This window comes from Sus scrofa, chromosome 7 (genome assembly GCF_054392235.1).
Source record: "Sus scrofa isolate SSC_HxYL_T2T_F1_AM1 chromosome 7, Sscrofa_HxYL_maternal_Yorkshire_Landrace_v2.0, whole genome shotgun sequence".
Classification (NCBI taxonomy): domain Eukaryota; kingdom Metazoa; phylum Chordata; class Mammalia; order Artiodactyla; family Suidae; genus Sus; species Sus scrofa.
In genome coordinates, this window is record NC_139389.1 from 21,639,009 (window position 1) to 21,663,176 (window position 24,168).

General features: G+C 45.0%; 6 protein-coding genes and 1 pseudogene across 8 annotated transcripts; 1 reads left to right on the top strand and 6 right to left on the bottom strand.

Moving 5' to 3' along the window:
* Positions 1 to 1,619: 1,619 nt before the first annotated feature.
* H2BC16 (H2B clustered histone 16) lies at positions 1,620 to 7,325 on the bottom strand. 3 transcript variants are annotated; one of them, XR_014809826.1, is made up of 3 exons: positions 6,920 to 7,325; positions 6,206 to 6,304; positions 3,275 to 3,461 (listed from the first exon to the last, which is right to left on the bottom strand). XR_014809826.1 is itself a non-coding variant. In XM_084967748.1 (2 exons), exons 1-2 carry the CDS (start codon positions 7,294 to 7,296, stop codon positions 3,434 to 3,436), a joined length of 405 nt encoding a protein of 134 aa, XP_084823874.1. In that variant the 5' UTR covers positions 7,297 to 7,325; the 3' UTR covers positions 1,620 to 3,433. The 3 variants fall into 3 exon arrangements, 2 of the variants coding, with proteins under 2 accessions (XP_084823874.1, XP_020955505.2); XM_084967748.1 differs by lacking the exon at positions 6,206 to 6,304 and having other exon boundaries at positions 1,620 to 3,461; XM_021099846.2 differs by lacking the exons at positions 3,275 to 3,461; positions 6,206 to 6,304 and having other exon boundaries at positions 6,864 to 7,325.
* A 287-nt stretch (positions 7,326 to 7,612) lies between these two features.
* On the bottom strand, positions 7,613 to 9,326 carry H1-5 (H1.5 linker histone, cluster member). Its single transcript, XM_084967751.1, is given in 2 exon segments — positions 7,613 to 7,952; positions 8,592 to 9,326. Coding segments are annotated over 2 exon segments (906 nt in total). The 5' UTR covers positions 9,269 to 9,326; the 3' UTR covers positions 7,613 to 7,723.
* A 2,176-nt stretch (positions 9,327 to 11,502) lies between these two features.
* On the bottom strand, positions 11,503 to 12,001 carry LOC146401248 (histone H3.1). The gene has a single exon (XM_084967747.1). It carries the CDS (start codon positions 11,973 to 11,975, stop codon positions 11,565 to 11,567), a length of 411 nt encoding a protein of 136 aa, XP_084823873.1. The 5' UTR covers positions 11,976 to 12,001; the 3' UTR covers positions 11,503 to 11,564.
* A 1,019-nt stretch (positions 12,002 to 13,020) lies between these two features.
* On the bottom strand, positions 13,021 to 13,410 carry LOC146401249 (histone H4). The gene has a single exon (XM_084967750.1). The coding sequence runs from the start codon at positions 13,387 to 13,389 to the stop codon at positions 13,078 to 13,080; it is 312 nt and encodes a 103-aa protein (XP_084823876.1). The 5' UTR covers positions 13,390 to 13,410; the 3' UTR covers positions 13,021 to 13,077.
* Positions 13,411 to 18,233: 4,823 nt separating this feature from the next.
* H3C12 (H3 clustered histone 12) lies at positions 18,234 to 19,120 on the bottom strand. Its single transcript, XM_021099837.2, has one exon. It carries the CDS (start codon positions 19,086 to 19,088, stop codon positions 18,678 to 18,680), a length of 411 nt encoding a protein of 136 aa, XP_020955496.1. The 5' UTR covers positions 19,089 to 19,120; the 3' UTR covers positions 18,234 to 18,677.
* Positions 19,121 to 20,153: 1,033 nt separating this feature from the next.
* On the bottom strand, positions 20,154 to 20,594 carry H2AC17 (H2A clustered histone 17). Its single transcript, XM_003356570.5, has one exon. The coding sequence runs from the start codon at positions 20,558 to 20,560 to the stop codon at positions 20,168 to 20,170; it is 393 nt and encodes a 130-aa protein (XP_003356618.1). The 5' UTR covers positions 20,561 to 20,594; the 3' UTR covers positions 20,154 to 20,167.
* Positions 20,595 to 20,760: 166 nt separating this feature from the next.
* Positions 20,761 to 21,361, top strand: H2BC17P (H2B clustered histone 17, pseudogene; annotated as a pseudogene).
* The last annotated feature ends 2,807 nt before the right edge of the window (positions 21,362 to 24,168 follow it).

Below are 24,168 nucleotides of genomic sequence, written 5' to 3' on the forward strand. Positions count from 1 at the left end.
ATAAATATAACTTAATGAATGTTCCACCAAAAGCAAGCTCTTGGTCATATAGTTTTATATTTCCTGAGTTAGACATATAATCGTGGTTCAATTAAACAGCACATTCATTCAACCAGTATCTTCCCTGATCTGTACTAAGTACTAGTGGGGGAACAGAAAATTATTATAATTTGTATGTTTGGGACTTTGGTGTTTAAAAGGTTGAAAGAGAGAGTGAAAATATCATTCTCTTTTCTACGCTCTTTAAATCTTTCTGATTAAGTAACAGGGAAAACATTAATTTGGTCCTGGCAGGTCTTTAAGTCCTCTCTAACACTTGGTAATCCTTGCCTCCCTCTCTGACTGTTCATAACAAAGAAATGGTCTCAGGCTCAAAGCAGTAGGCAGTAAACAATGTATAATTGGAACTGAATTATATATATATGTATCTCCACACCTGTGGCATATGGAAGTTCCCCGGCCAGGACTGAATCTGAGCCACAGCTGCACCTTACACAGCAGCTGCTGCAATCCTGTGGTCCTTTAACCCACTGCTCTGGTCTGGGGATTGAATCTGCACCTCCACAGTGGCCTGCTGCAGTCTGATTCGTTGTTTTTTTTGTTTTTTTTTTTTTTTTTGTCTTTTTAGGGCCGCACCCACGGCATATGGAGGTTCCCAGGCTAGGGGTCGAATCAGAGCTGTAGCCACGAGCCTACACCACAGCCACAGCAATGCCAGATCCAAGCCTTGTCTGCAACCTATACCACAGCTCATGGCAACATCAGATCCTTAACCCACCTAAGGCCAGGGATCAAACCTGAAACCTCATGGTTCATAGTCAGATTTGTTAACCACTGAGCCACAATGGGAACTCCCTGCAGTCTGATTCTTAACCCACTGTGCCATAGCAGAAACTCCTATATGTATATTTAAAATATTGTTTTATAGTTATGTTCTGTTTATGTTCAGGGGTACAAATTTTCCACCAAGGTAGTTACGTAAAGTTGCCTTTTCTTTTTACAGCTGCACCTTCAGCATATGGTAGTTCCAAGGCCAGGGGTCAAATTGTTGCCAGGCTGTGGCCTAGACAACACTGGATCTGAGCCATATCTGAGACTTAAGCCGCAGGTTTTGGCAACACTGGATCCTGAACTCACTGAGTGAGGCCAGGGATTGAACCCACATCCTCACAGAGACAACATCAGGTCCTTAACCCACTGAGCCACAATGAGAACTCCAAAGTGTCTTTTAAAATACATTGATTTCATTTTCTAAAGTATATTTTTTTAAAAAGTTAAGTAAATAATTGTATAGACTACCCCCAATAGAGAAAAAAGAAAAATAATCAAAGTGGAACTCAAACAACTGGTTTGAACAATACAAAATAAAATAATATGAACAATGTCATAAAGCAGCAAAAGGCTAAATGGCACTACTGCTCTATTTTCTACTCATACTATATTTAATATTAATTGCTGTAGAAATTTGGAGGGGATAAATGATCTGGAATGTGGCCATTTGGGAAGGTTTCTTAGAAGAAGTATAAGGTTCAACCTTGAAAGAAGGGATTGCTAGGGTTTTAGCTGGAATATTATCAACTAAGTATGTTGTGTAAAACATGATTCCAAAATTGATCAGCTTAAGACATTGACCATTTATTATCTCATAGAGTTTCTTAGGGTCAGGGATCTGGGCGCAGCCAAGCTGGGTGGCCTGGCTTAAGATTTCTTATGAGGTTACAGTCCGGGACTTAGGTCATCTAAAGACTTGACTGGAACCGGAGTTTCTAACGTCCAAGAAAAGCCTCATTTATAATGCTGTTTGCTGGAGGCCTCAGTACTTCACCATGTGGGCATCTCTTTAAGGTTACTCATGACAAGGGCGGGCTTCCTTTCTCTGGAAAAAGTGATCCAAGAGAGAGTGGGATGATCAAGATGGAAGCTTCCTCGAGTTCCCCTATGTGGCTCAGCAGTAACAAATCTGACTTGTATCCATGAGGATGTGGGTTCGATCCCTGGCCTCGATCAGTGGGTTAAGGATCTGATGTTGCCATGAGCTGTGGTATAGGTCACAGATGAGGCTTGGATCTGGTGTTGCTGTGGCTGTGGTGTAGGCCAGTAGCTGCAGCTTTGATTTGACCCCTAGCCTGGGAACTTCCATATCCTGCGGGTGTGGCCCTAAAAAGATGAAAAAAAAAAAAGATGGAAATTTCCTATCTAATCCTGAGAGTGATATACCATCAATTCTGTCATATCTGGTTGACCATAACCCTGGAGCAATGTGGGAAGGGCACAAATATTAAAAGGTAAGTGTCACTGGGTGCCACCTTAGAGGTTTTGTCCCACAGTTGGCACAGAATAATGTGCCTCTCAATCCTCATAACCATTAGTATTAGCTGGAGAATTTTAAACTCTAGATGCCCAGGCCCCTCCTCTGATAAATTAAAACAGAATTTACTGCAAAGTTTAGCAGTAATATATGTATTTTCAAAGTTCTACCTGCAAGTTTTCCTTTCTTTTTTTTTCCCAGGGCCACACCTGAGGTGTATGGATGTTCTCAGGCTAAGGGTTGAATTGGAGCTGCAAGCTGCCAGCCTATGCTACAGCCACAGCAATGCCTGATCCTTAACCCAAAGAGCAAAGCCAGGGATTTAACCCTCATCCTCACGGATACTAGTCTAGCTCGTTACTGATGAAGATAATAGATTTAACCCTCCTTCGCAAGGATACTAGTCAGGTTCGTTACCACAACAGGAACTCCCAAAGTTCTGCCAGCAAGTTTAATGCATGATTAAAGTTGAGAACCACTGGATGCAAGAGAAATTAGAAACTAGGACTGTAAAACTGATCAAGTGAAACTGGGCATTCGATTATTACCTAGTTATATGGATAATGTACCATGAGAAGAAATATGAGAGATTTTGCTTTCTAGGCTTGAGACAAGGGTGGAAATAAGGCAAGAAAAAGTTCAAAAGTGACAGAAAGGTTAAGATTCAGGAGTGGACACAAGTGCAAAGTGGTGGATATGGCTTTCACATGTGACAGACACCTTATTTGACAATGGCCCTTATTCACATCATCCCTGATGACCCCCATCTGGAAGCCCATTCAAAATTGGTGATCCTTCCACAGAGATTTGCTCAGATCAGAAGATTGTGGACAGGAGGACTGTTCTGGAACAAAATTAACTCTTGGGAGTATAAGGCCTGGAGTTCCTATATCTGTAGGGGAAGGTCTGGTACTTCTGGGGTCCCTGATGCCCTGACTTGGCCTGGGAGTCCTCCTTTCCTCTAACCTCTCTGAGAGGTTTCAGCAAAGATGGAAAATGACACGTCCACACAGAGCACATTTTGTGGTGGGTTTGTTTTGTTTGGTTTGGTTTGGTGCTCCAGGTAAGGATGGAAAGAGTGCCTTTTGAAGTGCAGAATCCGGAGTAGAGACGCGTCACAGTTGATCATCCAAAACCCACAGCTTTGCAGCTCCTAAGAATTTAAAATATATAAGAATAAAATCTACTGTACTGTCCTATAAAGTCCTATGCATTCTGGAAAGCCCCTCCCCCACTGCTGTTTCCCACCTTCAGCTATTTCGCCATCTCAGTTTCAGCCACATAGGCCAGCTGCTACTGTCCCTTGACTAATACCAGGTATTTCCCCCTGACCCCATATATATATGCTTGGGGTCTCTTGTCTCTGCTTCCTTTTGCCTAGTAGAGTCTCCCAAATGGCCTGCTCCCTCATTTCCTCACTATCACCTCATCTTTGTTAAAATTTCACCTTTTTTTTTTTTTTTTCTTTCCTTTTTTGCCGACCCTGAGGCATATGCAGTTCCCAAGCCAGGTATTAGATCTGAGCTGCAGTTGTGACCTGTGCTGCAGCTGTGGCAATGCTGGATCCTTTGACACACTATACGGGGATCGAACCTGCGCCTGGTGCTGCGGAGACACCGGAGTTCCCGTTGTGCCAAGGTGGAAGTCCAAAATTTCACCTTCTTGATGAACATTTTGTGATTGTTATTTAAAATAGAAGACACAAAACCATTCCCTATCTTCCTTTTCTGCTTTGTTTCCCTCCCAAACGTTTAATATATTTTGACAGTTCGTTGTCTTTTGTTTGTTTCTTTGTTTTTTGTCTTTTTGCCTTTTCTAGGGCCGCTCCCGCGGCATATGGAGTTTTCCAGGATAGGGGTCTAATTGGAGCTGTAGGGGCCAGCCTACACCAGAGCCACAGCAACACAGGATCCGAGCCGCGTCTGTAACCTACACCACAGCTCATGGCAATGCTGGATCCTTAACCCACTGAGCGAGGCCAGGGATCAAACCCACAACCTCATGGTTCCTAGTCAGATTCGTTAACCACTGAGCCACGACGGGAGCTCCCAATATTTTGTTTTTATATGCATGTCTTGTTCTTGTGTTAGAAAATAAACTCTGTGAGTGCATAACTTTTTTTGTTTAGTTCACTGCTATATTCTGGCAGCTAGAAGAGTTTATGAAACATTCTATATGCTTAACAAATATTGAAGGAAAAAAACACTGTAAGGACTGAACTCTGAGGTTCGGTTTGATAAATAAAGATATCCTAAGCCTTTCAAATGCCAAATAGATGTACAAGATTCCTTTTTAATATATACAGATATATGTGCATAATAATTTTTAAACAGTCACAAAGCAGTCTCAGTGATCCTCACAATAATCTTGTGACTCTGCATTGCTCTTATCCCCAGTTTGCTGATGGGGAGACTGAGGATTTCAGAGGAGCCACAGTCTTGGACTCTTAAAGTAAGTGGCAAGTGTTTTAGGAATTGGTCTTCTAATTTATTTATTTATTTATTTATTTATTTATTTATTTATTTATTTTTGTCTTTTTGCTATTTCTTTGGGCCGCTCCCGTGGCATATGGAGGTTCCCAGGCTAGGGGTCGAATTGGAGCTGTAGCCACTGGCCTAAGCCAGAGCCACAGCAACGCAGGATCCGAACTGTGTCTGCAACCTACATCACAGCTCACGGCAACACCGGATCCTTAACCCACTGAGCAAGGGCAGGGTCTGAACCCGCAACCTCATGGTTCCTAGTCGGATTCATTAATCACTGCGCCACGACGGGAACTCCTGGTCTTCTAATTTAAAGTATAGGTCCCACAGGCCAACCATAACAGTAGAACTAAGTAATGTTTGTTTAAAGTAAATTATAAAACAAAATGCTTAATATTAAAGAAGACTCTAGAAATAAATCACAGTTCTTAGGTCTCCTAAAGATAAAGGCACAAAGACACAAGAAGGACAAGGAGGTCCCAGCTTATATATGGGCAGGGTGTTTGTGTGTGGGAGAGACTGCAACAAACAGATAGGAAAATACTCTGGAGATACCTCAAGAAGGGAAAAAATGCAAACTGGAATAATCATAGAAGGTTTACAGAGATTAGATTTGGGATTGGCTTTATAGAACAGATGGGATTTATATGGTATAGAAATGGGGACTTTATAGGATGGAGAACAGCTATGTGGGACATTTTAAGAAATAACTACCTTTCTAAGCCTAATATTAGTCATGTCCTCACTGCATCAATAACAATACTAATTTCATACTCAGTGGCCATTGATGTAAAGAAATGAATGAATATTAAACCCCATAAACACTCTGCAAGTGTTTCTAGTCATCTTCTTGAGGCTATGGGGAAGACAATCGCTGGTTTTTTCTTAACTCTCCTTTGCTCCTGGGCTCATAAATTCAGTCCCATTTTTGTACTTTCTATTCCCAGAAGTCTAAGGCCTCCTGTCCTTTAATGGGAAATATTTTCTTTCTTTCTTTCTTTCTTTTTTTTTTTTTTTTTTTTTTGGTCTTTTTGCCATTTCTTGGGCCGCTCCTGCGGCAGATGGAGGTTCCCAGGCCAGGGGTCCAATCGGAGCTGTAGCCTCCAGCCTACGCCAGAGCCACAGCAACAGGGGATCCGAGCCGTGTCTGCGACCTACACCACAGCTCACGGCAACACCGGATCCTTAACCCACTGAGCAAGGAAGGGACCAAACCCACAACCTCCTGGTTCCTAGTGGGACTCGTTAACCACTGAGCCAGGATGGGAATTCCCTAATAGGAAATATTGAATAATGTCTAGAAAAACAGTAATGGTGTTGGATTTTAAGATCTTAATGTCTGATAATAGTCTGCAGAAGGCTTGGAACTAGTATTTCCACACTGATTCCTGACAATTACCCCTAAAATACTGGCCTAAACACCAGGAGACTGAACTTCTCCCATGGGAAAAAAATGCCATCCCCTTTCTCTTCTTTTTGTATCGAAGATCGCCTTTCCATTTAGAATTTCTCCCTATTTCGAGGAAAAATTAAAAGGTGAAGAGGAAGTAGAGTGAGACGAAATGTGGAGCTGACACAAAAAGAAACTGATGAACATTCTAAATTCTTTCTCCCAGTTAAAAAATTTGATCATGTAAAGATAATAGTGAACAGAAATGCCATTGCCAAAGGGGATGAAACATTAAAACTTAAGAATATGCAGCAAGATCAAATTACATGAAAAAATCTAAAGGTAACACAACCTGGTTCTTTTCTCTGAATTCATTCTTTGGTGATATTTATAGAGCATGATAAGGGGAGGGCATAAACTGGATTTGCGGCTGCTCAAAATGATAACTTGTAAGTAAACGTTCAGTTAAAGAGAACAGGAAATTTTCTAGCCCCTAACTTACGCAATAGGTGACTCAAATTGAGTCTGGTTGGTAAGTGAAGTAAGCACGATAAAACATCTGAAATACCACAAATCAAAAATCTACTGTGTTGAACAAATTAAGCGGCATTCAACTAAAGGCTTGAGATTATTACTGCTTTTGCAGGGATAAACTAAGTGCCAGCTCTCTTTGGAAAGCGTGGATGGCTCTGAAAAGAGCCTTTGGGGTCGGTTATGGGTGGCTGTGGGGCAACTCACTTGGCGCTTGTGTACTTGGTGACAGCCTTGGTGCCCTCGGACACGGCATGCTTGGCCAGCTCCCCGGGCAGCAGCAGGCGCACGGCCGTCTGGATCTCCCGGGACGTGATGGTCGAGCGCTTGTTGTAATGCGCCAGCCGCGAGGCCTCACCCGCGATGCGCTCGAAGATGTCGTTGACAAAGGAATTCATGATGCCCATGGCTTTGGACGAGATGCCGGTGTCGGGGTGGACCTGCTTCAGCACCTTGTACACGTACACCGAGTAGCTCTCCTTGCGGCTGCGTTTGCGCTTCTTGCCGTCCTTCTTCTGCGCCTTGGTCACCGCCTTCTTGGAGCCCTTCTTTGGGGCTGGGGCAGATTTAGCTGGCTCAGGCATGGTGAAAGGTTGCCAAATTCTCCAGAAACGAAGAACAACGGGAGCATCGGGTTCTTTTTATTTACAACTCCTTATGCAAATTATATCTAGTGAATGCCTAGGTCTGATTGGGAAATACTAGTAATGATGTCATTTTCAATGATATCCAATCAGAACGCGCATCTACAGGAACTGTATTAGTCTTCTAAAAAGTAGAACCGCTGTTTTGGCCAATGGAAGAACTTCTTTTTCGCGCCCAGCTGTAGTTATAAATTGTGAGTGTTTCTCTTTTCTCTTCAGTCTCTTCTGTGCCAGTTTCCTATTGCGGAATCATGTCTGGACGTGGGAAGCAGGGAGGTAAAGCTCGCGCCAAGGCCAAGACCCGCTCCTCGCGAGCCGGGCTCCAGTTCCCGGTGGGCCGAGTGCACCGCCTGCTCCGCAAGGGCAACTATGCCGAGCGGGTTGGAGCTGGGGCGCCGGTGTACTTGGCGGCGGTGCTGGAGTACCTGACGGCCGAGATCCTGGAGCTGGCGGGCAACGCGGCTCGCGATAACAAGAAGACGCGCATCATCCCGCGCCACTTGCAGCTGGCCATCCGCAACGACGAGGAGCTCAACAAGCTGCTGGGCAAAGTCACCATCGCTCAGGGCGGCGTCCTGCCCAACATCCAGGCGGTGCTGCTGCCCAAGAAGACCGAGAGCCACCACAAGGCCAAGGGCAAGTAAGGTTTCCGTAGCAAAGCCTTCTAAACCAAAGGCTCTTTTCAGAGCCACCTACTTTTTCTGTGGAAGAGCTGGCTCGTGTCAATCCAATTGTCACTGTTACCGGTGGTTTGCGGAAGTTGAGCCAAGAGCCATCTTAAAAAAATCGGGAACTTCTCCCTCCCCCTTGTGGCTCAACGAACCCAAAAACAAATAGTACACACGAGAGATGCGTGTTGGGTTGGATCCCTGGTGCACCCCTGGTTTTTGAGCTTGGGGCTAAAGGATCCCGCGTTCGTGTGACCTTTGGCTTTTAGGACACTCATACCGATCAGATCTCGCGCGGCGGCGCCCGAAGTGGCGGGTGTGGGCGTAGTTATTGTTTTTTGAATCAGGGACCTATCAGAACACTGCGCGGGCTTTTTAAAGTTTCAGCCATGTTATTACATCCTTCATATTTTGTAAACTTTGTCGGAGGAAGAAAGTTGAATGCCTGAACCAAAGTAAGAATGTAAGAGGACAGTTGATATTTAGTGCACAGCTGTTTTCAGAGGTCTCTGGGTGGCTCTGAAAAGAGCCTTTGGGGGTTTGCTACCTCGAGCGCCAACTTCCTACTTCTTCTTGGGAGCCGCCTTCTTGGCCTTTGCAGCTTTGGGTTTTGCTGCCTTAGGCTTTGCGGCTTTGGGCTTGGCGGCCTTAGGCTTCACAGCCTTGGGCTTAGCGGGGCTCTTGGCAGTCTTTTTCGGCTTGGCGGCGGCCTTCGCCTTCTTAGGGCTCTTGGCCACCTTTTTGACGCCAGCAGCCGCGGGTTTCTTGGCCTTCTTGGGCGTCTTCTTCACAGCTTTCTTGGCCCCCGCAGCCTTCTTTGGCTTCTTAGGGGTGGACCCGGCAGGCTTCTTTGCCTTAGCGGCCCCAGCCTTCTTCGCTTTGGGCTTGGCTTCCCCGGTGGCTGCCTTCTTATTGAGCTTAAAGGAGCCAGAAGCACCGGTGCCCTTGGTCTGCACCAGGGTGCCCTTGCTCACCAGGCTCTTGAGACCCAGCTTGATGCGGCTGTTGTTCTTCTCCACATCGTAGCCTCCCGCTGCCAGCGCCTTCTTGAGCGCAGCCAAAGAGAGGCCATTGCGCTCTTTGGAGGCGGCCACGGCCTTAGTGATCAGCTCAGAAACTGGGGGGCCAGTTGCCTTCCGCTTGGCCGCCCCTCCGCTCGCAGGCTTCTTTGTCGCCTTCTTCTTAGCAGGGGATTTCTCCACCGGCGCCGGGGCAGCCGTCTCAGCAGGAGCGGTTTCCGACATGGCGATGGGAGAAACTGCCAGAGGAAGTAGGATTCAAGATCCGAAGAGCAAGTTTTGCAATGCTGCCTTGCTGGGGCCTGGGGCTTATATAAGCCGGTGCTGCCCTGTGATTGGTGGAGCGTCCAATCCACCGCCCTAGGGCAGCCGCCTCTCGTGGTTGGACTTCCAAACTGTGTTTGTTAGTCCCCCAAATTTGATTAAATGCTAAAAAAAATCGTACAGAATTTTATCCTTTGAAACTCCAAAGGAGGAAAATAGCCTCCAGGTTCACATACTTGTTTGTGTTTTAATGAATTACGCGCAACTGATGAAAGATATTTTTAAAAATCCCTTCAGCTTTTCATAGGAATCCACTGGGCTCAAGGCATCGAGCTAGTTAGTTGGATGTTACAGTAAATTCCTAATAAGTATCAAGCGAATGTTTTTAAAAAGGATTTGTCCCTAAATTCGGCCTTTGATTCTTGCAGTAGGAAAGACACTAGGTTCCTTGGTTTTGCCATAAACTTGGTTTCCAACTGCAGGAAGTAACACAGGCGCAGGGTGGCTGGTTACATACAGCCCCAAATTAACCATATAGATCTTTCTTTAAAAACCGGTTTTGCCTCTCAAGGAGTTTCCACATGCCCATGTCTTCAGAGACGTAATAGTACTGTTGCCAGAGTGACTTCTTCCAGGAGGAATAGAATTTGCTTTGGCTTCAGGATGGAATGAACTGCATTCAAATTCAAACAAATTTAGTATGTTTTTGACTGAGATGCCTTTTCTCCTTGGCAAATCCATTAAAGTATGAACAAAAATTGCTTAGCCTAGATAATGTATTTTTGAAAAAAAACTCTGATACCTGATAAAAATTATTCAAGGGTTTCCAGGAGCCCTCAAAACCTCAAACTGTTTTAGATGGCATGGGATTTTGTCTATCTTTCAAGGCGCTTTTCCCAGTGCTCTCACTCAAACTCCTTAACTCCATCTACATTTAACAAATTTCCATGGTCAGGAACATTCTCTTTTGTAGGACATCAGTGTGGGAATTTTTATGTATTTAAGATAGACCTATATGCTTCAGTGAAATAATTGCCTACTCACTATGAGAAGTATGGGTTGAGCATTAAGGGACTGGAGGTTATAGAAGTTTAGAAGAAATTAGGAAAACATTAACATTCAAGGAAACTGAGGCAATGACCAAAAGTTTGAAGGGACAGTGAATTTTTCTATTTACTGAGGAGAGGTGCGAGACATGGACAGGATTTTGAGCTTGGTTGTGATGTTTAGGATACCTAATGCAACCAGCAGTTGGTTCTTCCCTTTGAAAAACGGAGAACCAACACACTTCAACCCCAGGAGCTCCTGGAATTGAAATTACAGCCTACTCTAGTAAAATCTGGACAGTCATCTGTTTTTGCATGGCCCTCCAGCCAATTTTTTCCATTTTTAATTTTTTTTTTTAATGTGACAGACTATATTTTGCCCCCTAAACCTAAAGTATTTACTATTGTTGTGTTTTGTAACTCCTCACAGACACGTTATGCTGCTTCAGGCTTGCTTGCATCGTTCAGAATTATGCAAATCAATAACTAAAGAAAGGGAGATTTTAACAAGAAAATGTTCCAACTAAGCATTTCCCAGTTTTAATCCCCAAACCTTCAGAATATTTTGTAAGGGGGTTTGAGGGGTGGCAAGGTCCATGCTTTAGTGGTAGGAGAGGCCAATATTTGTTGAGTATTTAACTAAAGTGCCAGGAACTAACCTTAGCACTCTCTACAAACTTTAATCCGTTTGCCACATTTTACAGCTGTACAAAGGAGTCCCAGAAGGAGGCTGTGTAACTTGGTAAAGGTTATACAGGTAAAAGCAATTGACAGCTGTAAGGCTTGAACCTCAACCTTATTTCTTTCTACAACAGGAAGACATGGAGCACTATCTGTAGTCACAGCACAGTACTTGGGGGGCGAGGGGAAGCTGCACTTGTTTCCAAAGTTACTCACGTTAGGCAGTACTAACAAAGAATGGGCCAACAGTTCTTTCCATAACTTCCATAACTGTTTAGTTTCTAAAAAGGGTTTCTCCGCCTTCCCATTAACAGCAATAGGCTAACCTAAGAACAAAGTGCCAGCCACTTGCAGTCTGCAACATAACCTCCGAACAAGTTGGAGCCCACAATAGCTGTCTTCCAAGAACCTTGATATTTTTGGCACGACATATATCATCTAGAACCCACAGCTCCTTTTTGGTGAGAATTGAGGGGCTCTGAAAAGAGCCTTTGGGGTAGGGTATTAGATGAAGGAAGATGCCAGGAGATTTAAGCTCTTTCCCCGCGGATGCGGCGAGCCAGCTGGATGTCCTTGGGCATGATGGTGACGCGCTTGGCGTGGATGGCGCACAGGTTGGTGTCCTCGAAGAGCCCCACCAGGTAGGCCTCGCACGCCTCCTGCAGCGCCATCACGGCCGAGCTCTGGAAGCGCAGGTCGGTCTTGAAGTCCTGCGCGATCTCGCGCACCAGCCGCTGGAACGGCAGCTTGCGGATCAGCAGCTCCGTGGACTTCTGGTAGCGCCGGATCTCGCGCAGGGCCACCGTGCCGGGCCGGTAGCGGTGCGGCTTCTTCACGCCGCCGGTGGCGGGCGCGCTCTTGCGGGCCGCCTTGGTGGCCAGCTGCTTGCGCGGCGCCTTGCCGCCGGTGGACTTGCGAGCGGTCTGCTTGGTACGAGCCATGGCTGAGTCGCGCCACTTGCTTAATCGCAGAGGAGGCTGGCTTCTCAATATATATAGTGACCCTCGAGTCTTGATTGGACAATAGGGCGCAGCCTCCCTCCCCTGCCCCGCCCTTTCCACTTGCCCCACCCTTTCCACCATTTCCCGCCCACAGATTTGGATCTGGGTTTATTCTTTAAGGAAGCATTTTCGCGCCTCTGATTTGGCCATTGGGTTTATTGTACAGGATAAAATTTTAGGAGTTCCCGTCGTGGCGCAGTGGTTAACGAATCCGACTAAGAACCATGAGGTTGCGGGTTCGCTCCCTGCCCTTGCTCAGTGGGTTAACGATCCGGCGTTGCTGTGAGCTGTGAGCGGCTCGGATCCCGCGTTGCTGTGGCTCTGGCGTAGGCCGGTGGCTCAGCTCCGATTGGACCCCTAGCATGGGAACCTCCATATGCCGCGGGAGCGGCCCAAGAGATAGCAAAAAAGACAAAAAGAAAAAAAAGAATAAAATTTTATTGGCTTTAAAAAAAGCCTTCAGGATGCATCAACATTCTTAAAGTGCTTTCTGCTACTTTAAATACGGCGTCATAATTGGATCCTTGACAAAAAGTTTACTAAATAACATGAAAGGGAACTGGTGTATGAAAAAAGGCATTTAAGTTGAAATCTAGCCAAGTCCTATGCCAGGGTTATCAAGCTTCAGCGTGCTTAAACACTTTATTAAAACGAGAGCTGGCCAACTTCTGTAAAAGGGTTTGATTGTACTACGCACTGCCAGCTCTAACGTAGTGTAACCACTTTGCCCTAGATGTTGCTGTGCGGGCAGTTGAAATGGCCAATAAGCCCAGGCTACACTTAATGTCTGTGCAGAGTTAATGTACGGATTACGATCAAACTGATAACGATAGGTGTGGTTGCTGATGGGGTATGGATTAAGTGACAAAGCTCGGTTTAAATACCCCATTTTCGACGCTATAGTTGCCCTAAGCCAGACTCCACAGTTAAGTGGTCCAAAAGAAAAAAAACCTTAAGTGCATGTTGTGTACGGCTCTTCAATAGATTTGGTGGGTGGCCCTAAGAAGGGCCTTTTGAGTAAGAGTACTTGCTTGAGGTACCTCTAGCCGCCGAAGCCGTAGAGGGTGCGTCCCTGGCGCTTGAGCGCGTAGACCACGTCCATGGCGGTGACGGTCTTGCGCTTGGCGTGCTCGGTGTAGGTGACGGCGTCCCGGATCACGTTCTCCAGGAACACCTTCAGCACCCCGCGGGTCTCCTCGTAGATGAGGCCGGAGATGCGCTTAACGCCGCCGCGCCGGGCCAGGCGCCGGATGGCGGGCTTGGTGATGCCCTGGATGTTGTCCCGCAGCACCTTGCGGTGGCGCTTAGCGCCTCCTTTGCCCAGACCTTTCCCGCCCTTGCCACGACCAGACATGTCTATAGCCTTAGCAAGTATGCTGTACTGTTGCAGTGTCGCGTTTATATAGTGGTGGTTCGGACCTGTTTGGGAACTGCTCAGGCCAGCTCTACCGCCTCAGGGAGTTTCCAGACCCGAAGCCCCGCCCATGTTTTCAAGCAGAAAGGAAAGGGTGGTGCTTAGACTCCTGCATCAAATAGGCGCCAAAAAAAATCTCCTAGTTCAGCTTCTAATTTTTTTTTCCTCTGTTGAACTCTTGTTTGCTCCTGACTTGAAACCTGATTTTCAGAACTCTTTATCAGAGAAACCCCGTATTTTCTCCCCAAACGCTCTCGAGATCTAAATATATTCTCTAATATGCAGTTTTTCATGCCTAACACCCCATCCTTGTTTTACCTACTGTCCTACGTTGTTTCCCAAATTTCATAATACCATGTAACCAGTAATGTCTTTATTGTCCCTTCTAAGTGTCTCCTAATTTAGCTAGTTTTCATGTCTGAAATACATCCAACAATAGTTACCAGGAACTCTGATTCTTTCATTTCTTCATCTTACTGGCGTTTCCAGGGTTGGAGATTGAGAGGAAAAACAATCAAGATGAAGGCGAGTGTCCCTAGGGTGGGGACACCCTGCTGCCTTGTCCTCCTGGGTTTACCAACATGGGCAGAGACTATGAATCTTCAAATCAGGCTGGTTACTATAGGCTGAATGTTTCTGTTCTCCCCAAATTCATATGTTGAAATTTAATCTCCAGTGTAAGAGTGTTTGGAGGTAGGGTCATTGGGAAGTGGTTTGGTCCTAAGTGTGGAGCCCTCATGAATGGGCTTAGTGCCTCTATAAAAGAGACCCCATTGTCTCTTCCATAAGGTGAGAAAATAGCCATCAATGAATTAGGAAGTGGGCTCTTACCAGACACTGAATCTGACAGCACCTTGATCTTAGACATCCAGTCTCCAGAACGATAAGAATTACATTTCTATTATTTATAAGTGACCTAGTCTGTGGTATTGTTACAGCAGCTCCAGCACATTAAGACATTGGTGTTCTGCAAGTCTCGTTTTTTAAAAGTACTCAGATTTGGTGTCTGGTTTTGGTGGTTATTCCAGTTTGTTTGGTTGGTTGGTTGTTGTTCTTTTGGAAATACAGCTAGAGGATGTTTTTGGAGATCCTGGCATAAGTGTGAGCATGTATGAACTGAGTAATAACATCAAGATTGACTGAGCCTTAGGTTAACGAACCCAGCTAAGATCCATAAGGATTCGGGTTCGACCCCTGGCCTTGCTCAGTGGGTTAAGGATCTGGCATTTCTGTGAGCTGTGGTGTAGGTCTCAGATGAGGCTAGGATCCCATGTTGCTGGGGCCCTAGGGATAGGCCAGCAGCTACAGCTCTGATTGGACCCCTAGCCTGGGAACCTCCATTTGCCACAAGGGCAGCCTTAAAAAGACAAAAAGACAAAAAAAAAAAAAAAAAAAAAAAAAAAGATTGACTGAGCCTTGTATTCAGCTCTTATTTTTGCCATTTACTGGTTTCTTGCTCTCAGAAGAAAGAGAGGATTTCTTGTTATGCGCCTATTGTTTTATTCTTTTCCTTAAATTAGATCGGTGGAATCTATCAGATAACTCCTAACTGTTCTTGTTTTTCCTATTGCATCTGTTATTTATTTTCGTGGCATGAATTACCAGAAAAGCTAGTGGCTTAAAACAACAAGTTTATTATTTCACACGGTTTTTGATGGTCAGGAATCAGAGTGGCTTAACGGGGTGGTTCTGGTTCAGGGTCTTCCGAGAAGTGAAGAATGAAGCTGCCAGTAGGCACCGTAGTCAGATGAGGTTTGACTGGGGCTGCAAATTCTCATTCACATGGCTCTTGGTAGTTGCTCTCAGTGGGTTGGAGAAGGCATCAGCTTCTTATGGTACAGGTATCTCCACAGGGTTGTCTGAGTATTTTCCCAACATGAGGGCTGGGGTTCCCCCAGTCCATCCCCAGCACGTGACCCGAGAGAGAGCAAGCAGGAAGCACAGCACCTTTTACCTAGTACCCCAAAGTAGCTTGCTGTCACTTTGACTTTATTCCATTTGCCTTATTCTGTTCACTATACACCAGTCTCTAAATCCAGCGTACACTCAAGGTAAGAGGAATTAGGTTCCATTTTTTGAAGGGAAGATTATCAAATAACTTTTGGACAATTCCTACAACTACTTTTCCTGTGATCAAACTTAGGCTTCAAATAGAACATGTCATCACTGATCCATAGCACACTTCTGGGATCTGAAGTTCAGGTCTCAGAAAAAACTCTCACATCCCAGCAGATGTCCTTACTGAGGAGTTGGAAAACATTAGAAGAATCTAATTTCTGCCTTTCCACTTAAAGGAAAACAGGCCTTTCTGCCCAGCTTTTTATTATTATTTTTAAATCACTCCTCCTTCTTTATTTTTCTGCAGCCATTGGAAGCTTATCCAGATCTCCTCTTTCCCTTTGAGGGTTTTTTGAAAGAGTTCCAAGCTGAGATCCACAGTCTTTGTCTCCCCAGTACTTGGCGATCTTTGGAAAATACAGACCTCTAGAGCTAGTTAGGTATTAATATATGCCTTGTCTAAACCCAGGGAGCCATTATCAACTTCACATATGAAAAGATATGTGACAATACTTTGGTAAATGTAGAGCTTTATATAATTGTTGTCATCAGTATTGTATCCACTCACCATAGAATTCAAAAAGAGGAGTTCTTGTTGTGGCACAGTGGGTTAAGAATCTGACTAGTATCCATGAGGATTGGGATCAATCCCTGCCTCGCTCACTGGGTTAAGGATCCAGTGTTGCAGCAAGCTGTGGTATAGGCCGCAGATGTGGCTCAGATCCTTGCTGTGATATAGGCTTAGGTGGGCAGCTGAAGCTCTAATTCAACCCCTAGCCCAGGACTTCCATGTGCTGCAGCTGAGGCTGTAAAAAGACTAAATAAATAAATAAATAAATAAATAAATTCAAAAAGAATCTGGGATGAAATGTGTAATGCAGGAGGTGGGAAGCACTCTGTGACTACCACTACCTGAGGCTATCTTGTGTTTAAAAGACAGCAAATTTAATAATAGCCAAATAAAAGATAGCAGATTAACAATACATTGATTCAACTAGAATTTAATAAGTGCCTGAGTCGGGCTTTTTTTGTATTCTAGAGATGCAACAGTGAACAGAACAAAAATCTTTGGCCTTATATATATGGTGAGAGAAAGGGGGCAAAATTTAACTTTTAAAACAGGTTCACACAAGGAGTTCCCTGGTGGCTCAGAGGGTTAAGGAGCCAGCCTTGCTATTGCGGTGGCTCTGGTTAGCTGTGGCATAGGTATGATCCCTGGCCTGGGAATTCCACATGCTGGGGGTATGGCTAAATAAATAAATAAATAAAACCAGTTTATGCGGAGTTGGAAGAATACTCTCCTGGAGTTAGGATTTCATAATTGGGAGTGTGTTGTCATGTAAGTGACAATAAGACAGGGAAGTCCACCAGTGGGGTGTGTGTGGAGGGTATTTCTGCCCCAAGTGAGCCCACTGTGGCTTCTACCTCTGGAAAGTCAGATGTTGATGGCATGCATGGTGCCTGTGGATTGCTTCTTGTGCATGTCTGCATCACGAGGCTCCTGAAAGCTGACAAATTAAAACCAGAGGCGTAATTTTTTAATTTTATAGTATCAAATCATGGAACAGGTGTGAAGGAGATTAAATAGTTCAAAGAGCTTTATCTTGTAAGGTTACCAGGTGCTGCTGTTAAACAGTGAGAAATGCAATTCTCGTGAGAACAAAAATGTTGTCTGAACACCCTGTTTTGTTTTCTTGGTAAACAGTTACACCTTCAGCCAGATCTGGCATTGATTTTCAGAGTTGTATAAAAGAAAATGAGTGTCAGTACATTTGAGGTCTTCCCAGTATCTTAGGATTCTAGGCAAAACATCATTGCCTTAATTAACCTAGATGTGCTCTGTCCCTCCTGGGATAATGGACAGTTCAAATCAATAACTGATTAAAACATGAATGGTGCCTATTTTTCCATGTGCTGGAAGATACATTGGAGAACAAAAGTGAACAAGAACTCAGCTCCCTGACTTTCTACATCCTAAATAGGGGAGAGACTTAATAATCTATGCTCTGAATCCCAGTTTACCTAGTTGGCCTAGTTCCTTTTCTGTTGACTGATTCCTTTTGTAATGGAGCGCTTTGGGGCTCCTGGGCACAAAAGCTTTTCCATGTCCCCCATTTCTTGTTTTTAGGAAATGGGCCTCATTCAGCCTCCCTGGCCTTCCTTTAATTCCAAGGGGGCAGGTTCAGACCATTGCTGATCAGGGAAGAAACGGGATGCAAAGACAAGGGAGCCAGTCAAGCAACAACAGCACAGCCTTGGTGGAGTCCTGGTTCCCTCTCAAGGGATACACATAACGCTGGAGGCATCTTATACACCTAAGAGAAAAGTTATATTCCTTATACTTCTTTTAGAAATGAAGACTTTAAAACTGAACAGCTTGGAGCCCTTCCTTGTGCTTCTCCCTCATTGTATTGCACCCTAAATACAATCACCTGTAAGCAAAGATTAGGTACCCTGAGCACAATTGCCTGTGGCTGAAGATTATTAGCACGTGATGTATTTCAGGAACTTTCCTAATTTGCTTTAATCCCTGATTAATATATGCCCTTTTTGCAAGTATTGCACCAGGATCTTGTCAAGATCTCCTGATGCCAGGTTCTGTTATGGTCACAAAGATTCCCCCAAATAAAGTACACCTGTTTGCCCCAATCCTGATTCCTTTCTGAAACCCTGTTTTTCTCCTCTTAGAGACTATAAAACCCTCAGCAATTCTTCCCCAAGGGAGGGCAGTCTTTAGGGCAATAGCTTGCTGTGGCCTTCTTTGCCTGGTAAAATCTTAAAAGCTATTTCTTCACCCAAAACTTTCTCCGCCTTTCTACTTGGCACCGGTGAAGAGAGGCCAAACTTAGCAACACTTTGTGAAATCCTTAGCTCGATTTTTCAGGGTGCAAGCAAACACTGTTGCCTTTAAATTTTCAAGACTTTTAAATTTTATCTTTGAATAGTAAAGGAATCATGGTATTATATTGCCTTGGCAAATACTTAGCCTAGTTTGAGTGACAAAAAACGGCGAATCTCGCGTTAGAAACCTTTCCTCACCCCATCCCCCATTTACTAAAGACCGAAGTAAGCGTAACAGCCACTCTCAGTGAGAACAGAAAGTGGCTCTTAAAAGAGCCTTTTGGGAGGGAGAAAGCGAATACGTCCAAGGCAAATTAGGAAGGACAACTTTACGCCCTCTCCCCGCGGATGCGGCGAGCCAGCTGGATGTCCTTGGGCATGATGGTGACGCGCTTGGCGTGGATGGCGCACAGGTTGGTGTCCTCGAAGAGCCCCACCAGGTAGGCCTCGCACGCCTCCTGCAGCGCCATCACGGCCGAGCTCTGGAAGCGCAGGTCGGTCTTGAAGTCCTGCGCGATCTCGCGCACCAGCCGCTGGAACGGCAGCTTGCGGATCAGCAGCTCCGTGGACTTCTGGTAGCGCCGGATCTCGCGCAGGGCCACCGTGCCGGGCCGGTAGCGGTGCGGCTTCTTCACGCCGCCGGTGGCGGGCGCGCTCTTGCGGGCCGCCTTGGTGGCCAGCTGCTTGCGCGGCGCCTTGCCGCCGGTGGACTTGCGAGCGGTCTGCTTGGTACGAGCCATAGAGAGAGATCTGACGCCGCGAAAGAAGCAATGGAGAACTGATGCCAGGACCAGACTTTATAGTCATGATCCAATCCTGATTGGTCAGAACTGTTGCAGGAGTAACCTGATTGGTTTTTGGTCCAATCTTCGTTTGGTTCTTACTGCCTCTAAAAAGGTTTTACTTTCCGTAATGTTTTTAACTTTCTATTTTTACAGTAAGGAATTATAGCTGTACTCTCCTGTCTGAGTTTACGGTTTTCGACCCAAACGTTAAGATTTCACCAGAGGAGAAAGGGAATTTGATCCACAATTTGTGGCGGTCAGCGCCTAAATTTTTATAAAAGAAATGCATTTTCAGTGGAGACCCCCCCCTTACAGATTGATATGGGAGAAAATTAGAGCAGAATAATGTATTCATCATTTTCTCTAAAAAGTAGTTCCATTTCACTACATCAAAATCTGTTTTTAATGAATGTACCAAATAATTCAAAGTAAAGTCAATATACACTCTCGCACCTGAACACAGAACTGGGCTACAGCGTTGTGTAGGGAAGGGAGGATACTTGATGTGGGCTTGACTAAATACTAGTGATTATCTCAACTCATTAATGGGTTGTGATGCAATTAAACGGCTGATTGGACTTTAACATGTAAATTGTGTACTTATCAGCAGGCCTGAGGGAAGAGAGGTTTACACTGACTAGTGATTAGGTGTTTTCCTATAAATGCTCTTTCGAAAAGAGCTTTTGAGTGTGGAGTTTTAGTTGGCCAATGGACCACTGGGTTCCAGTGAGACAAATTTTAAAAATGGTTTAGTACATTTGCTGGAGCAAGTAATCACCCCAAATGCGTCCCGGGGAGACAATAAAGGCGGGTGAGTTCATGGGTTTGCAATTGAGTAAACTTCAAACAGGCCTCTACCTTAAAAGTCAACACGTGCCTGGTCAGTTCCAAAGGAAAACTACGTTTTTTACATACTGTAAACTTAACCAGGTATTTGTGGCAGGTTTTACAAAAGTGCTCAGTTCTTCCACAGAAATGGTGGGCGGCTCTGAAAAGAGCCTTTGTTCTTTGAGGTTGAAGTATGAATTAAGGCCTTATTTGCCCTTGGCCTTGTGGTGGCTCTCGGTCTTCTTGGGCAGCAGCACCGCCTGGATGTTGGGCAGGACGCCGCCCTGAGCGATGGTGACTTTGCCCAGCAGCTTGTTGAGCTCCTCGTCGTTGCGGATGGCCAGCTGCAAGTGGCGCGGGATGATGCGCGTCTTCTTGTTATCGCGAGCCGCGTTGCCCGCCAGCTCCAGGATCTCGGCCGTCAGGTACTCCAGCACCGCCGCCAAGTACACCGGCGCCCCAGCTCCAACCCGCTCGGCATAGTTGCCCTTGCGGAGCAGGCGGTGCACTCGGCCCACCGGGAACTGGAGCCCGGCTCGCGAGGAGCGGGTCTTGGCCTTGGCGCGAGCTTTACCTCCTTGTTTCCCACGTCCGGACATGATGTAGCAACCAGAATCTACACCAGTAGTAACTAAGGAGCAAGAAGAGAAACTCACAATTTATAGCTGCAACTGGGAGCGAAAAATCCGCATTTCCATTGGCTAAGATTGCAATCCCATTTTTAAACAAGAAAAAAAAAAGCGCTTCCTAATAATGAGTGTTCTTATTGGACAATATTCACATAACGTCATCACTAGTTTTGGCCAATCAGACCTAGAACTTTACTGCATCGCGTTTGCCTGCGGATTTGTAGGTAAAAAGGATTCGACCGTCCTTGTCCTCATTTATTGTTTCTCAAGGGTTTTTTCTTTACCATGCCTGAGCCAGCTAAATCTGCCCCAGCTCCAAGAAGGGCTCCAAGAAGGCGGTGACCAAGGCGCAGAAGAAGGACGGCAAGAAGCGCAGGCGCAGCCGCAAGGAGAGCTACTCAGTGTACGTGTACAAGGTGCTGAAGCAGGTCTACCCGGACACAGGCCGTGGGCATCATGAACTCTTTCGTTAACGACATCGTCGAGCGCATCACGGGCGAGGCATCGCGCCTGGCGCATTACAAAAATCGCTCGACCATTACGTTCTCGGGCATCTAGATGGACGTGCGCCAGCTGCTTCCCGGGGAGATGGCCAAACATGCTGTGTCTGAGGGCGCCAAGCCTGTCAGCAAGTACACCAGTGCCAAGTGAGCCACCCATGGCCGACCCAAAGGCTCTTTTCAGAGCCACCTACCCTTTCAGAGAAACAGGTGGTGCTGGTGCATTTGCCTATAGTTTCTCTTGCAAGAGTAAGGGGCCGGTTTGGGAGCGGAAAACTGGGTAAAAATTTAAAGGGCCCTCCTCTGAAGCTGTCTTGGCTAAGCATTTGGGCTCAGTGTCATGCAAATTTGGAATGGGTTCTTCGACGCCCTTTGAAAAAGATATTCTGTTTTGTCCTCTTACAAAAGCCAAAATTTCGCGTTTGTTTACACTTTTCAAGGAAAGTAACGTCCCCCCGTCTCTGATTGGGCAGCAGCACTGTTTGAAAAGCCCGCCATGGGCTGTGATTGGCTAGATTGTCTACTATCCGGGTTGTGAGTTTTGAAGAGATTCTTTAGAAAGTAAAATCTTACCTTGCTTCTACTGAGGGAATGGAATGCACCAGGCTCTGGAGCCAAGAGTCATAAGGGTGAAAATGAACGGTTCCGTGTTCTGTGTCTGGTTCCCATCCACTACCGAATTGGTACTGTGACATTAGCCCTGTCTATGGAGATTCTAGGTGAATTGAAACGATATAATGCAAAGTGCAACGGGAACAAAGATCAGGGAAGTAAGTTCCTTAAGGGTAAAATGTTGAACAAGGAACTCGGCAACTTGGGAAAGCGGCGTTCTTCCAGTGTTTCATCAGGAGACGCTGGAAGGGAGGTAGGCCAGGACTCGCTAGGCTGGGAGAACAATTTTCTAACGGTGCTTTGAGTCAACGATTAAAAATCCTGCCATAGAAGGCGGAGAACTCAGTATTTAAGAGAAGATTGTATACTAGCATGGGCTAGCTAGGAATATTAGGAAATGGAATCTTTCAAGGCATGATCAAAAGTCCTTCACTTCCCCACTTCCCTGAATCTTTCAATAGTGCCTAAATTCTTTTTTGCAGTTCAAAGCATTAACATTCTCTGCTGCCCTGTCATCCCCTCTCACCAGAAAATGATTGCTATTGTAAATATATATATATATATTTTCCCCACTAACAGCAAGTAACAAGCTCCTACATTCACACCCTACTCCAGGCTGCAACATTTCCTGTCTTTCCCTATTGTCACTTCCCTTAAAGTTGTGGGTTTAGACTCTATCTCAGAGGAACAGTCTTATCCCTGTCCCAGGTAACAAGCCTCCCGGAAGTCATGCCAACAGGTTAATGGATTGTGAAAAATATATGCGTTCGTTACTCACTCCGCTAAAATGAGACTCTGTTCCCAGTTTCTGCACCTCTGACATTAGGCCTTGGGTGCCGGCAAAAGAACCCACTGACAAGATACCCTACTTGGTGGAAAGCAATCCCCTAATTTCATGCTGAACTCATTGGCATCATATTCATCCCCTCTTTTTATTATTTAGTCTCTTTCCGAGATAGGTGTTTTGTTTTGTTTTTGTTTGTATGTTTGTTTGTTTTATGTTTTTTAACTGTTAAGAGATCTGAGGAAGAATTAACTTGGGTGGGTGAAATAAGAAGCATTGCCCTCTTCTGCCATCTTGTGGCAAGAATACAGAAGGACCGCACCAAGGCGTTATGTTTTCCAGATCCAACTGAAATGCATTCTAACTTCAAGTTTTTAGTGACCCTGAGTTGGGATAAGCAGAGTAATCATTTCTGTCTCCCTTTAACCACTGGATTTAAGTTAGTTTCTTCAAGAGTTACTTGTGTGTATGTGAGAGATGGAGAGAGGTATTGTTTTGTGGTCTGGTCAGAGCTGTCCAAATAAAAAGGAGTCAAAAATCAAAATGCTCTATACCTTAAAATAAATAAAAAACAATAGGGTTATGCTCACACTAGTTCTGGTCCTCGAAGTAATAAAAACTTGAATGTTTTATGTAAACCTAAATGCCTAATGAAAAAATGACTTTTGCTAGACCATTCTTTGAAGCTGCGTCAGGACTTGAAATTATGATTATCATGTGATTAAGTTACAGTTTTTCCACCATGAACAGGTCAATGTACACCTGCTAACCTCAGCCATTTTGTACCTGCCCCCCCCAACACACACAAACACAACTGCTCTTCACCATTTCAAATATTTGTGTGTATGTGTGTGTGTTTTCCCCAAAGTCTGACTTTTTTTAAAATTTTTTTTTTACTCAAATGAATTTATCACATCTGTAGTTGTATAATGATCATAACAATCTGATTTCCAAAGTCTGACTCTTGACCTCTTTGCAGGTGGACTTTTTCTTTCCTTTCTAAATGTTTTTGTCTCTTAGTCCTGCCCTGATAGTTTCTATTGCCTAAGTCCAAAAAATAAATCTTATTAAAATGCTTGGGAGTTTCCTAGTGGCTCAGTGGCTAAGGACCTGGCATTGTCACTGCTGTGGCTCTGGTTACTGCTGTGGCTTGGGGGTCCATCCCTAGCCCGGGAACCTCTGCATGCCAAAGGTGTGGCCACACAAACAAAAAATGCTTGTGTTAGTTTTCTAGGACGGCCACAACAAAATACCACACACTGGGTATCTTAACAAAAGTTTATTTTTTCAAACTTCTGGAGGCCAGAAGTCCAAGGTGTTGGCAGGATTGGTTTCCCTCCTTGGCTTACAGATGGCTCTCTTGCTGTGTCCTCACATTGTCTTTTTTCTGTGCATCTGTTCCCCTGGAGTCTTTTCCTCTTACAGATACCAGTGTCATTGGATTAGGACCCTACCCTTATGATCTCACTTAACCTTAATTACCTTTTTAAAGGCCCTATCTCCAAACAGAGTTACAGTGGGTTTAGGGCTGAAACAAATGAATTTTGAGGGAACGCAATTCAGTCCACAACATCATTTAAGGCCTTTTTTTTTTTTCCCATAATTTGACTGATCCTTCTATTCAAATTGTCTTTCATAAAATGTCTACATTCAGCTTTAACAGCAGCTAAAGAGATGGTTGT

Coding starts and splice junctions, on each gene's coding strand:
- H2BC16 (XM_084967748.1), bottom strand. CDS start 7,296: ATGCCTGAGCCAGCTAAATCTGCCCCAGCCCCAAAGAAGGGCTCCAAG. Junction 3,462..6,919: donor ACCAAGTACACAAGCGCCAA/GTGAGTTGCCCC, acceptor TTAAATTCTTAG/GAGCTGCAAAGCTGTGGGTT.
- LOC146401248 (XM_084967747.1), bottom strand. CDS start 11,975: ATGGCTCGTACCAAGCAGACCGCTCGCAAGTCCACCGGCGGCAAGGCG.
- LOC146401249 (XM_084967750.1), bottom strand. CDS start 13,389: ATGTCTGGTCGTGGCAAGGGCGGGAAAGGTCTGGGCAAAGGAGGCGCT.
- H3C12 (XM_021099837.2), bottom strand. CDS start 19,088: ATGGCTCGTACCAAGCAGACCGCTCGCAAGTCCACCGGCGGCAAGGCG.
- H2AC17 (XM_003356570.5), bottom strand. CDS start 20,560: ATGTCCGGACGTGGGAAACAAGGAGGTAAAGCTCGCGCCAAGGCCAAG.